Source organism: Lepidochelys kempii, chromosome 7 (genome assembly GCF_965140265.1).
Source record: "Lepidochelys kempii isolate rLepKem1 chromosome 7, rLepKem1.hap2, whole genome shotgun sequence".
NCBI classification, from domain to species: domain Eukaryota; kingdom Metazoa; phylum Chordata; order Testudines; family Cheloniidae; genus Lepidochelys; species Lepidochelys kempii.
Window position 1 is genome coordinate 33,068,676 of NC_133262.1, and position 15,248 is coordinate 33,083,923.

Sequence of the window (15,248 nt, forward strand, 5' to 3'; positions counted from 1 at the left end):
TCCCAAGACACGCGCACACACCCTCCTGTCTCAGTGTGAGTGGTCATACCCCCGAGACACACAACACACACCCTCCTGTCTCAGTGAGACGGTTCATATCCCCTAGGCACACCCTCCTATCTCAGTGTGAGCATTCATACACCCGAGACACATGCACACACACATCCAACACACACACACCCAACATACACCCTTCTGTCTCAGTGGGAGGGTTCATACCCCCGAGACACACATGCACACACTCCTGTCTCAGTATCAGAATTCATACCCCAGCGACACAAAAGCACACCCTGTCTCAGTGTGAGCGTTCATACACCCAAGACAGACACACACCCTCCTGTCTCAGTGTCAGGGTTTAATCCCCCAGGATACACACACACACACACACACACACACACACACACACACACACACTCCTGTCTCATTGAGAGGGTTCATACCTCCAAGGCACACAAGCACCCCCTCCTGTCTCGTGTCAGGGTTTATACCCCCAGGAGACACACACACACACATATGCCATCCTCTCTCCGTGAAAAGGTTTATAACCCCTAGGCACACCCTCCTGTTTCAGTGTCAGCGTTCATACCCCAGGACACGGACACACGGACACACCCCCTCACCCTCCTGTCTCATTCAGAGGGTTCATACCCCAGAGACACACACACAAATCCTCCTGTCTCAGTGAGAGGGTTCATATCACCGAGACACATAAGCACCCCCGCCTGTGTCAGTGGGAGGGTGCATACACCCAAGACAGACACACACACACACCCCTATTTCAATGTGAGCGTTCATATCCCCAAGACCCTCCTCTTGCAGTGTGAGCATTCATACCTCGAAGACACACACACAGACCCTCCTGTCTCTGTGTGAGCGTTCATACACCTGAGATACATACACATTCACACCATCCTGTCTCAGTGGGAGAGTTCATACCCCAAGACACACACACACCCTCCTATCTCAGTGTGAGCTTTTATACCCTCGAGACACACACACGCACGCCCTCCTGTCTCAGTGTCAGGGTTCATACCCTGGGACACACACCAATACGCCTCCTGTCTCAGTGAGAACGTTCAGACTCCCTAGGCACACCCTCCTGTCTCAGTGTCAGAATTCATACCCCAGAGACACAAATGCACATCCTGTCTCAGTGTGAGCATTCATACACCCAAGACACACACACCCCCTCCTGTCTCAGTGTAAGGGTTTATACCCCCAGGATATATATATATACACACACACCCACACACCATCCTGTCTCATTGAGAGGGTTCATACCCCCTAGGCACACCCTCCTGTCTCAATGGCAGAGTTAATACTCCCAAGACACATGTGCACAACCTCCTATCTCAGTTTGAGCATTCATACCCCCCACACACACACACCCCCTCCTGTCTCAGTATGAGTGGTCATACCCCTGAGACACACATAGACACACACACAAACACCCTCCTGTCTTAGTGAGAGGGTTCATACCCCCTAGCACACCCTCCACTTTCACTGGCAGAGTTAATACCCCCGAGACACATGTGCACAACCTCCTGTCTCAGTGTCAGGGTTCCTACCCCCCCACACACACACCCCCTCCTGTCTCAGTGGGAGAGTTCATACCACCAAGACACACTCTCCTGTCTCAGTGGGATGGTGCATACCCCCGAGACACACACGCAAATCCTCCGTCTCAGTGGAAGCATTCATGCCCTGGGACACACGTGCATACCCTCGCATCTCAGTGCAAGGTTCTGAAGCACTGGGATACACACGCACACCCTCATGTCTCAGTGTGAGGGTTCGTACCCGCAGTACACACACACACACTAATGCCTTATTTCAAGGGTCCATACAACCAGAACACACACAAACAATTCCCTGTCTCAGTGTGAGGGTCCATACCACAGTCTGGTACATATCCATGCTCTCATTTCTCAGTGCAAGGGTCTGTAACACAGGAACACACACACCCCTACGTGTGTCAGTGTGATCTTCCGTTCCGCCAAGATGCACATACTCATACCCTTGCATCTCGAGGGTCCATACCACCAGGACACACACGTGTACACCCCTGTCTGAATGTGAGAGTCCGTAACATGGCAAGATGCACACATCCTCGAGTCTCAATGAAAGAGTCCATTCCGCTGGGACACACACATGTCCGTGGGTGTCAGTGTGAGGGTCTGTACCACGAGAACACGTACACACCCTCATGTGTCATTTCAAGCTCTATACAGTCAGGACACACAGGCACGCCCCTGTGTTTCGCTGCCACGGGCCGTACCACCACTTCAGACACACCCCCGTGTGTCTCAGCATGAGGGTCTGTACCAACAGGGATACACGCAGGACACGTGTCTCCCTACAAGAGTCTGTACTGCCAGGACACGCACACATCCCCTCAGGTCTCACTGCTAGGATCCATAGCACCAGTCAACACATACATGCACTCATGTCTCAGTGTGAGGGTCCATACCGCCGGGACACTCACAGACACCCTTGTGTATCAGTGCAAGACTCTATAGCTCCAGGACACACACGCACACCCCTGGGTCTGAGTGCAAAGGTCTTTACTGCTGGGACACACACACGCACACCTCTTGTCTCAGTGCAAAGGTCGATTTTCTCTTATGTGCCACACACAGGCACCCTTGTGAATCATCACTAACTGCGCACAAGCAATGTTAAGCAAACACCAGTTAAAAAGCAGAGGCCCAGATCCCAGGCTAGTGCAAATCAGCACACTTCAGCTGGTTTCAACACAGCTATGCTGATTTCCTCTTGGCTGAGGGGTCTACCCCCTGCCTTCAAAATCCCCCCACAGCCATCACCATAGACACGGCTGCTAACAATCAGAGCATCGCCCTGAGCCACATGCTGTTTGCCCCAGCTTCACAGTGCAGGAAATCTAGTTTTATCCTTTTGGCTTTGGCACATGCTTGACTCTCTACCACCCGGCTGTACAACACGGCTGGTCGAGCAAAACATCTGGGACCATGGCAGAAACCACCGCGAGTCGAGAGATGAATCAAGCGGATGGGAGGGAGGGAGGGGGGGAGGGAGGGAGAGAGGGAAGAAAAATAACCGGAAGAGAGAAATGAAGGAGGGATGGTGGGAAGATCAGAAGGGAGGAGTGGAAATTAAAACTTCTGTTCGTTGGGGTGAAAATAACAAAGGTAAAGTGTCATACCTTGGCTGTTTAACGTCAGATGAGCAGGACCTTGAGGGGAGAGGAAAAGATAAAAAGAAAGAAAGAAAAAAGACTAGTCATATAAACGCACAGAAAAAAGGAGGGTTTAATCTTTTTGCCACAATTTAAAAGCTGTTTTTAACTTGTGACAGACATCCAGGCCCCAGGGGGAGAGAAAAAGGGTGGGGGGAGAGAGAGAGAAAAGGGGTTCGGATGCCGAAACAGAGTGAACAAAAACAAGAAAGGGAAGGAAAAAGAGAGAGAGAACTCAAAAGCCCGGACAGATCGAACTGAAATTGAAAGAGGACGACAGAAGAGAGTCTGTGAGGGGTCTTTATTAGACTCTTAAAAAAAAAAAAAAAAGCATTCGGGGCCCCTCTGTGGCAGAGAGACGGGGAAATGCTTCTTTTTTTTTCCAGTTAAACAATAAAATTAAGAAAAAATAACAATGGAGAAAGAGACACAAACCAAGGCCTGAGAAGGCATGTAGGGGACGATGTTGCCTTTGGTGCCGGAGGGTCCTGCAGGAAGAGCTGGAGCGTACTGCTGCTTTGGGAGGCAAGGGGGTTAGTGGTGGGAGGTCACCAGGGTTAGCTGGGGACTGGCTGGCCTCTCGCACCGCCCAAGTGACTCAGGAGTGATCCCAGTCAGGCAAAAGGAGCTGCCCCCGGTGTAAATCAGGAGGAACGAACTCCCCAGCAGTCAGTAGGGAGACTTTTCCCCTACCGCAGCCCAGTTGGAAGCAGGGCTAACTGCATCACAATGAGAAGAGCTATGTACAGGTGTCAGTCAGGACGGAGTCACTCCACAGAAGTCAGTGGAGAGAATTACCCTTTTGGTCACCATGGTGTAAACCAGGAGTCACTCCAGGGAAGGCAGTAGTGCTGATTGCTCTTCCCCTCCCCCAGTCTGACACGGGAACACCGCCAAAGCCAGAGGAGCGACACACACAGTGAAAATCAGGCGTCACTCCGCTGCAGCCACCAGTGCCGGTTCCCCTCTTGCCCACCCAGCCTAGACCCGGAGTAACCCCATGGCACTCACTGGGGCTGGCTCCCCTCGCACTCACCCCGGGGCAAATCAGCGTCACCCCGCAGGAACACAGGTGGCTGTCTCAGCACCAGCAGAGACCAACATCAACAGCTTCGCTGCCAAGCACCCTTGTACCTCCGACACCTGCTGCTCCTGGGCATTTTTGCCACCCCAGCCTGGCACCTCCCAGCGCAGAGAGAAAGGAAACACTGATTGAAGAGATGCGACCCTCATGCATGGCAGCATGGTGGGGCAGTTACAATACCTCAGAGCCATCGCTTACCCTGCAGGGTGGGAGACTCCAAACAAGGGGTAAGGCCAGGTGCAACCCCACATGGTTTCCTCCAACCCAGGCCATCGCCCGTCCCTCCTTGGGGAAGCAGGGGCTGCTAGAGTAGACAGGGACCCTGTGAATCCCAGGAGTCCTGAATCCCAAACCATCACGCCCCTCTAACCACCAGACCCTATTCAGCTCCCAGAATCAGGAACTGAACCCAGGAGTCCTGGCTCCAAGCCTTGCCTCCTCTACCCCACTACACCCCACTCCCCTCCCTCTTGCATGACAGAATTGGGGGCCATACCCTAACTTCTAACAAGGGTTTAGATGCCCGTTGCTATGGCCGCTCTGGTTTCCCATCTGATTTTGGCTACTTATGGAGGTTGGGGGTTGGAAAGGAAACGGGACGGCTCATGGCATTTGGGCAGATTCCCCTGCTTACAGCCCAGTTCCTGCCTGATCACTGCAACTCAGCTTTGCATGCTGCATATGTCAGTCTGCAGTGGTGCAGAAGACTGGGATGTGGGGATCAGCTGCTGGATCCACCCAGCCCAGCCCTCATACCACCTCCTGACAGACCATGGGGGTAGATCCCTGGGGTCCAGCTGCTGGGATCCACCCAGCCCAGATCATGTGCTGCCTCCGGATAGATCATTATGTGGCAATTAACAGATCTCCTGGGATCAGCTGCTAGGATCCAACAAGCCTAGCCTCTGCCCTACCTAACAATACATTGTATTGGGGGGATAGATCACCTTGGATTGACCCCTGGGTCCAGCCCCTATGGTACCTTCCATTCCAATAGATCAAAGAGGGAATAAAGATCCCCTGGGATCCCCTGTTGGGATCCACCCACCCCATCCTCCACACTCCCTCCTGAGAGATCAGGGTGTGGGGGATAGATCTCTGGGGATCAACTGCTGGGATTCACCCAGCCTAGGACCTGCACTGCCTTCTGACAGACTGGGGGGATAGATCCCTTGGGATCAACCACTGGGACTCACCCAGACTAGGCTCCGTGCTCCCTTCTGAGAGATCAGGGTGTGAGGGGTAGAGCTCTTGGGATCAAGTGCTGGGATCCACTCTGCCCAGCCCCCATGCTGCCTCCTGATAGATTGAGGTGTGGGGGATAGATCACAGGGGATCCATCAGGCCAAGCATCCCAACCCTCTGTCTCTCATGGAGGGAACTGTGCGGAGCCACTGTGTGGGGAGCCAGGAGCAAAGGGTAGCTAATTCCCGAAACAGCCCCTCCTTCTGCTCTTCTCCCACCCCTCCCCTGAGGGCAAGGATGAAGATGGGCAGGCAGGAGCAGGAGGCATTAATATTTCTCTCCCGCCCGCCACAGTGCCTCCCGTGTCATTAATCATCATGTGCGCTCCTCTCCCCGCGCCAGGCAGCTGCTTCCAAGACATCAGGCCATTTCATGCAAATGACATGGAGCCCTCTCTGCCCCACACCCAGATGCCCCACCCCAAGACGCATGCTTCCCCTTATCCCTCACCACCTCTACCCAGCCCAAAGGCACCATTTGCAGCCTGTAGGGCTTATACCCTGCAGGGGCAGGAGAGTTTGACCTTCAAAGACAGGAGTCCTGGCTCCCATCTCACGCAGTCCTGCTCTAACCACTACACCCCGCTCCCCTCCCAGAGCCAGGGACAGAACCCAGGAATCCTCATGCCCTAATCCCTGGCTCAGCGGGGTGGGAAATGGGACATGGGGCCTGGCCCCTCTGGAAAGCCCCAGCTCCAATCCAAGGCAGGGGTGGTAGGCTTGGGGGTGGCAGTGGGGGTGATATGAAGCCACTATCCCTTGGCCATCTTCCACAGGGTGACATGAAACGAGTCTGCTGGGTATCAGCCTGATTTCCAGTAGGCCGTGCTGCTCAGTGACATCCCAACTGGCCACCTGGCTACTGTGAGCCGACAGCAACCACAGAGTCTTGACTCCCCGAGATTGCACACTGGGGACACACTGCCGTGGGGAGTCTGTGTGGAGCAGGATCTTGGGGCTGTGAGGGCTACAGTGGGTGAAGAGTTAATGGCCACAGGTGCGGGGAGCTTGGGAAGGTGGGCAGGGAGCTGCAGCAGGCTTCCCTGCAGATGTAGGGGCTGCAGTGTGGGGGAGGACTGGAGAGGGGAAGGAGGAGGGGGGTGGAAACTGCATGGAGGCTGAGACCAGGCCCAAACACCCCCCTCCACAGGCCCAGGCCTGGCACATTAGGATGCTGTCTGCTCTCCTCCCGTCACCATGGAGACCAGCTCCAAGGATCCCTCAGGCATGACAGCGGTGGCCATATTGTTCCAACACTACAGCCTCCCCCCAATACCCTGGCAGGACGGGGGCCCTCTGGAGAGAAAGCCATGGGGGGAGGACAGTGTCCACTGGCACCACGGAAGGAAGGATGAAGCTGGTGCCCCACAATCCTGACCTGCAGCCCTGCTCTCCCAGCCACCCTCCCCCCACACTAACCAGGAGACCCCAGCTCTATTATGCAGCAGCTTCTGGCAGTTGGGAGGCTATAAATCATACCCAGCGTCCGCCGGGGTCCCACCCCAGCCTCCTTACTGGCAACTGCTCACAGCTGTGTGAGCACAGACAGCCAACGCTGCCAGCCCCCCAGCACCTGTGCCCTCCTGACACTCACCGCACAGGCCCTCACATGCACACTCACTTTACACAGGCCTCCCCTGCACACATGCCACATGACCCTCCCTCACACAGTCACTTTACACAGACCCTCCCTTGCATGCACACTCCTACCTTCACGCCCCATGCAGACACACACACACTACACACCTCTCATGTAGGTGCACCTGCCTAGCCTATAGACACAAACACACAATCACATATGGGCACACGCCACACACACATTCCAACATGCCAACACATGCCAAACACACAAACAACAGAACATGGTGACATACTGGGGTATCTCTCACACACACACACACACACACACACACACACCAGGACATTCTGGTACATGTACAACATGCTCCTACATGGGCTTGCACCTGCCCCGACATTCACCATCTGCAGCACGCACGCCTACCGTTGCAGTCACGGCGTGACACAGGCACTGTTGAGTATGCCGCACAGCCTTGCACGTGGCTGGAGACGGGACATTGGGCGGGGAGGGCCAGGACTCTGAGGTGGCACTGAGCATTCTCTGCCCAGGTGTTGGCTGGCTCTTGCTCACATGCTCAGGCTCTAGCTGGTGGCCCATGTGGGGTCAGGAAGGAATTTTACCCAAGTTAGATTGGCAGGGACCTTGGGGGTGGGGGGAGAAGGGTTGCCTTCCTCTGCAGTGTGTGGGCGCTGGTCGATCACCAAGATCACCTGGGTATTTCTCACTTCATTGGCCTCAGGCCATAGCGCCCTCTGGTCCCTCCTCTTCTCTGCCTGTGGCACATCACTGTCTAGTCTCCCGTGGGCTTTGGTTTCATTGCAGGTGCTGGGTTTGGTATATGGGTGCTGGCCTGTGCTATACAGATCAGGTGGTTCCTCCTGGCCTTAAACCCTGTGACGCTCACACCCTTACATCCTCCCTTGTGCCCTTACACACCCATTCACACACATATGTATGCCACATGCACACACTTGGGTAGGTCCCCTCACACCCTGACCCGATCCTTCACAACATCATGCACTCACACATGTGTGCACGCTACACATGCCCACTCACTCATGCACACGAGAGCCTGTGCTTGCCCAGAGCAGTCTGGGGTGGGGGGTGATTAATGGCCCTGTCCACTGGCCTGGCCCGGGCGCCCAGATAACATGCCCTGCTTTGTCTCGGATCATGTCAGTTAATGACAGGCCCGTAATCGGCATGGAGCTGCTGCCCGGGAGATTAATAACAGTGCAGGGCCCCAAATAATGCAAATCACAATTCAGGTATTTGCATAACATGAGCTCATTGGTTCCAATCTCCCTCATTTGCATATCAATACTCAATTGGTTCCAATGGCCCCTTTTATTAGCATAACACAAGGCCATTGGCCCTCATGAGTTTGGATGCTGGGGGGAATAAGGGCAGGGGTACTGGGAGTCATGGACTAATGGGGTGGGTGCTGCAGCTGTCTGCCCCAGCCTTCAAATGGGGAGAGCCAGGAAAGGAAAGTTCATTGTGTGGGAGGGGTGGGGGGTTGTGGGGCATGGATGGGAGGTGCAAGAAGCCAGAGGAGGCAGAGGTGTGTTTGCACACCCATGTGACCATGTGCACATCTTTCACGCCAATGATGTACGGGCCAAAGGATGCACAGGACTGCTTTCTCTGCACATGCAAGGGAAAGGTGGGGCCTATCGTACAGACTCTGCACACAGGTGGTGTGGGTTCAAAAGACAGGCAACATACATGCACTCACACAGACATGAACATAGAAGCACACACACCCTCATGGGCAGCACCTACTCCAAACACAATACATGCAGAGGAGATGGGCATCTCGTTTCCCCTGCAGACATATGCAGACTCCACAGGTGGCATGTGCTTTGTATGGGTCCATGTGTGGCTAAGCAGAACACAACTGTATGCATGTTCTCACCCCACACATGGGGAACACAGGAAGGGGGGTGCTCCAACACTGTCACCCACAGCCATACTCTGCACACACAGAAACCACCAGAGGTTCATGTTCCACATGGTATGCTCACACATACACACACACACACACACACAATACTCAGGAAGCACATCATGCATCCAACATTCTTACACGCAGACATGTGCCACCCAAGCCAAACACATGGGAGAGGCACATTCCATGCAAATTATTCACCCACAAACATGGGGAAATGCACAGAAAACACGCAGGAGGGCTATATTCCACATGGCACATTTGCACACCTATTCTATACCCACACAACGCATGGGAGGCGAGTGTCTGTGTGCACTGACTATATGTGTGCAGCCCCCCATGTCCACCGCGCACACAATACCCAGGCTGCTGTGCCCATACTCTTGTCTGTGGAAACCAAGTGCCTCCCATGTAACGTATCTCACCCCCTCCATGATGCCCCCTGCCTCTTCACCCAGTGGGAGGGGGAGGCTGCAGCACCCAAGTCCCCACCCTCTCTTCGGTGATTCCTGTTCTAAGCAGACATGACATCAAGTCACCATGCTGCTAAATCTTATCTCCCCAGCACAGACGCCTGTCCGTCCCCCGCACTGCAGCACACAGCATCAGGGGGTGCCAGGACACTCACAAACAAACACACACACACACACACACACACAGAGTCTGTACCCCCACAAACACACAACGTCAGCTCACGCACACCACCTGTAACCCCTCCAAAAGACACACACACACAGCTGCGCCCCTACACAACTCCAGGGAGACAGCCAGTCACACACACACACGGCCAGTCACCCTCTCCCCATTAGGCCACCAAGGGACAAAATGGTGGCAAGAGACAAGAGCAGACTTACACACAAACGCCCACACACACTAATTCCACACTGGCGCTGTGCGAAGACACAGCAGCAGAATACAAGCGGGGGAAGGGGAGATACAAGCAGGGACACACACACACCGTCCCCCCCCAAAGAGTTAGTCCCATTCCCCTCCCACACACACACTGCATCCAGGCTCCACTAGAGGGGGGCCCAGTGGAGCCCCCATTCCCCTCCCACACATCCCCCTGCTCATGACACGGGCACAATCACACTCCAGGGAAGCAGCCCCCAGAGTGCCCAGTCCCCACCCTGAAACACAACCTGCTCCACCAACTAGCAACAGCCACGCCCCTCCCAGAGCTGAGGCTAGAACCCAGGAGTTCTGGCTCCCAGCCCCCTCCCTGCTCTAAGCCTGCTCTTGCAATGGAGTGGGGGGCATGGCCTCCATGGGGGTGGATTGTGATGGGGTAGGCAGCATGGTCTCCGTGAGTGGATGTGGGGTGCGCTGGAGCAGGGTCTCTGCAATGGGGGCGATAGAGAGCACGTTAGAGAGGAGCACAGTCTCTGAGCTGGTGTCTTGAGATGGCTGCTCGGGGACAAGCCTCACCCAGCGAGTTGGGGGGAGGGGGCAGGGAAAATGCAGGCAAGAGGCTTCCCCTCACAGGTCCCCTGAGTCCCCCAAAGCTCCCAGACACACACACACACACACACGCACCCACGGCTCCCCTCAGGCCCTGGGAACCCCACAACTGCCAACCCCTCTCCGTTGCCCATCATTTACTGCGGCACTCAGCCAGCCAGCTGCCAGGGGGATTGTGGGAAAGGAGCAGGGAGCAACTGGCTGGATTCCCCCCTTGCTTGGGGACTCCTGGGTCTGCTTGCAAAACGGGTGCTATCTACACCCCTACTCATCCAACCCCAAACTCTCCTCCGTGGAGCACACCAGCCTGCTGGGGGGCAGCCTCCCAAGCCCAGAGCCCTCCCATTCCCAAACACAAACACACCCCAGCCCGGCACAGCACCCATTCTGCATGCCGCACTGCCCTGTGTTTTGGGTAGACCCTACAGTAACTGACCTGGGAGGACAGCTGCCATGCTTCAGGAGACCCTACAGTAAAACACCAGCCCACACAGCCCCAACACACCCAGGAGACCCTACAATAACACACCTGCCAATGCAATATGAGATAGGATTTGGAGAGGGAAATGGCTGCTGCCCTGAGCTCCCAGCTGAGGTTCAGCATGAATGGAAAAAAATGAATTTACCCAGCAGGCAGAGCCAGGGACAGAACGGGGTCTGTCCGGTTCAGGGGGGCGGGGAATGCTGGGCGGGGGGCACCTGCTACGACCTAGTCCTAGTGTGTGTAGGGACTGGTTGGCAAGCTCTGGGGGAAAAAAGAAGTGAGGGGCAGAGTGTGTGTGTGTGGGGCTGGAGAGCAGTGTGGGGGTGGGGTTGAGCTGCAGGGGATATTTATACAGGCATCCCTCACCCAGTGCTGAGATGCAGATGCCTGTGGGGTGGGCTGCAGAGCCCTTTATGCTGGGATCCCTTGCCCAGCACTGAGATGCAGCCCCTGGCACAGGAGTTGTCCATACAGGGATCCTGTGGGGGAGGGGGCAGGGTATGGAGTTGCCCTCCCTGGATACTCTGGGATGCCTTCTTGGCCCTGGTAACTGGGCAACAGGATGGGGAGATGGGTTGGGGGACCAGGTTCTCCCATGGGGATTGGGCCCCTTTCCCATATGGGACCACAACTGAGAAATCAAATATACAACACACACACCCCTCACAGACACAACTTGTATTTACAAGCACCACAACACACATCAACATTCAACACTCAACAGAGTACACAAACACACACTGCACTTACACACACACACACCCCACTCACACACTCTGAGCACACACACCCCACTCACGCACACCACTCACACACACACCCCACTCACACACACAAACATCACTCACATACTCTGCACACACGCACAACCACTCACACTCTGCACAGACACACACACCACTTGCACTCTGAGCACGCACATACCACTCACTCACTCAGCGCACGCACACACAGAAACACACACACACTCACTGTGAGCGTGTACACACACACACCACTCACGCACTCTGAATGTGCACATGTGCCCACACACACAGTGCTCGTGCATGCTCACTGAACACACATTCACAATGCAGTCATATATCCCACATACCCCCCCACACACGTCCCACATGCACTCACATCTGAACACAACCTCCATGGACTCACCTCCATGCACTGCCCGCACAACACAGCACACACACACCACACTGACACACCAAAGCACCTGCACCGAACAATCCCTCCATAGAAATAACATTCCCTGCCCCCTGTAACTCCCCGTGCAACCCATCCCCCCGTTACTGCATGGGGGATAGACAAGGGCAATACCCCCTCCCCATACCACCCCCCTCCCTGGTCTCTTAGACAAGCTCCACAAAACTCACAATCAAATCGAGGCCACAACCCTGCCCACAAATGCCAAGGCTACATCCACAAGCGAGACAACCCCTCAAGGAGTAATGAGAAAGGGGACGGTCCAGAGCCCAGGGAGGAGGGGCTTGGGGGCAGGAAGGAGAGCATGGGGGCTGGGAAAGCCACAGAAGTGGGGGTGCCTTCTAATTTGTGGGGTGCAGTCTATTCCACCCCCAGGGCAGGATCGCTCCCAACGGACTATTCCAGTCTAGCAGAGCAGTACAGGGCTCTATGGGCTGTGTTTGTGGGGAAGCTCTCCACTCCAATATCTCGGTTCTGATCCAGTCCTTCCCTAACCCCCTCGTGTCGGATCACGCATAGGGTCTGACACTAGCCCCCCTCCCCCCACCGCCCCAGCAACAAAGCAGTATATGACCCTTCCCATGTGGGGCAAACAGCCACAGAGACAGACTGCTATTACTGTGCTCTTATCCCCCACACCGAGACAAGGTAAACCCTGGGAGACTGGGGGGACCCCAAGACAACTGGCGATGTCTGGCTGTAGGGGCAACCCCAAGACAGACACCCTGGCAGGAAGTGACCCCTTGGGATCCAATTCACCATCATGTGGGGGGAGCACAGAGCTGGGGTGCTGCTGGAACACAGGGAAACCCCAACCCAGTCACCCAGGAGCCCCCCAAGTCCAGGCACTCCTCGATGGACCCTCACAGGGCAAGGGAGCAGGAAACAGCTCCCCCACCCCGGCAAGACATGAATTTGCTTCTTGTAGCATGGCCCCAACCCACACCATCCAAAGCCAGCACAGAGAATGCAAAGGGGTCACTCACCTTCCATCGTATGCTCTTCTGCCACCGACACCCCCACAGACGCAGCCAGACAGACACACAGAGAAAGAAAGAGAGGGAGTTAGTGAGGGGGGGGCCAGGCCACCAGCACAGACACACATTTACAGATAACTAGGTAAAGAGACCATAGGAGACAATGCTGCCCCCCAGGGGAATAGACCGTAGGGAGCCACACTGCTTCCAGAGGTGAGGATAGACCATAGGGGGCCACGCTGCCCCCGGCGCATGGGGGGGATAGACTGTAGGGAGTCACGCTGCCCCCAGGGCAGAGGGGATAGATGTTAGGGGCCAAGCTGCCCTTGGGGGGCTGGGATAGACGGTAGGGGGCCACGCTGCCCCTGGGCGGGACAGACTGTAGGGGCCATGCTGCCCCCGGGGGGTGAGGATAGACGGTAGGGAGCATGCTGCCCCTAGGGAAGGGGGAAATAGGCTGGAGGAGCACAGTGTGCTGAGTTCGCCAATCCCCCAGTCCTGCCCCACAATTTCCCCACTATGGGCTTCCTCAGGGCAGTGGGCAGGATGGGAACCAAAGGACCATGGTGGGGCTCTCTATGCGGAGCCCTCACTCTGGCCCCCCAGACTCCCCAGTCTGGGGTTGGCAGGGTCTGGGGTCGGCAGGGTCTGGGGTCCCAGTTTACAGACACTAAATCCCTCTCCCCCCACCACAGTGCCAGAGACGTTGGCAGGAGGGGTTAGTGGTGGGGAGGGGTGACAGGCCAAACCAATCATAACAGGACAAGATCTGTGCAAGCCAATGCCCCAGGTGCCCCTCACCACACCCACATCCCTGGCCATCCCAGCCTGGCCTCCACACCCAGTCCCACTGGTGCCCCATAGCCCTGGCCATCTCAGCCTGGCCGATGCCCCTCACCCCACCCACAGCCCTGGCCATCTCAGCCCAGGTTCCACACCCAGTCCCCCTCACCCCACCCACAGCCTGGGCTCCACACCCCACCCACAGCCCTGGCCATCTCAGCCCGGCCGATGCCCCTCACCCCACCCCCTGCTGGTGATCGCACTCCAGCCCCACATGGCAGCCTGGAAGCCCATGGAGTGGGGGTGGGGGGTTATTTTGAAGGACCTGGGTTGATTGGGCTAGTTTCAGAAGCTGCCTTTGATCTGTGGGAGGAGCCCCTCTCCTTGGCTGGGATGTGAGCCCTGTGCAGAAGGGCCCTTTGATGATGTAAACACGTGGCTCAGCTGCTTTGGTGGGGCTACATGGTAGGCAGGAGCCAGGAGCTCACTCATCTTCGTGGGTGCCCTCCACGGGAAAGGGCCAGAACTCCTGGGTTCTATTCCCAGCTCGGGGAGTGGGGTCTAGAGGTTAGAGCAAGGGGCAAAGAGTCAGGGTTTAGTGGGTTAGAGCAGGAGTGGGGCTGAGCCAGGATTCCTGGGTTCTCTCTCTAGCTTTGGGAAGGGAGTAGGATCCAGTGGGTGAGTGTGGAGGGCCAGGTCTGGAAGCAGGATCTGTGGGATGCCTGGGTTTGACCCTGGGGGTTTGCACAGAGCTCAGTGCAGGACAGACGCTTTCTGTTGTAACTAAATGTTTTATGACCAACCTTTATTATTTCTTTAGTCCCTTACTACCATTCCCAGACTCACTGAGTGAGGAAGCATGAAGCCTTCTGGCACCAGGGCTGGGACAGTGGAGGGCTGCAGGTGTGCATAGGGGAGCACTGGCAGGGCTGGGGGGAAGCCCAGGGCTGGATTAGTAGGGGGCTGTGCGTCAGGACTGGGGGGCACTGGCAGGGCTACGGGGGGAGCCCAGGGCTGAGTTAGCAGGGGTCTGCGGGTCAGGACGGGGGGGCACCAGCAGGGCTGGGGGTGGAGCCCAGGGCTGGGACAGCAGGGGGCTGCAGACTCAGACAGGCCTCACCTTGTGACCACGAGGGCTAGAGTTCAGGGGGCTGCTGAATGAGGGCTGTGTCTGAGCAGAGTGTGACCAGCCACGTCCCCCCAGACACAACACATGGTGCAGGGCCCAAGGCTCCCACCCCTCAGCACAACCCTTCCCCTCCCACAGAATG

At 56.1% G+C, this 15,248-nt stretch overlaps 1 protein-coding gene across 25 annotated transcripts in view; it reads right to left on the reverse strand.

Moving 5' to 3' along the window:
• Window positions 1-15,248, reverse strand: part of NRXN2 (neurexin 2) — a 274,548-nt gene that overhangs the window by 219,471 nt on the left and 39,829 nt on the right. For 22 of the 25 annotated variants that reach the window (XM_073351981.1, XM_073351970.1, XM_073351969.1 and 19 more), the window contains exons 3-4: window positions 13,204-13,221; window positions 3,185-3,214 (exon numbers count right to left, since the gene is read on the reverse strand). In XM_073351981.1, coding sequence (XP_073208082.1) covers window positions 3,185-3,214; window positions 13,204-13,221 — 48 coding nt within the window. The remainder of the gene's footprint in view (window positions 1-3,184; window positions 3,215-13,203; window positions 13,222-15,248) is intronic. The other 3 variants (XM_073351968.1, XM_073351963.1, XM_073351962.1) reach the window with 1 other exon arrangement.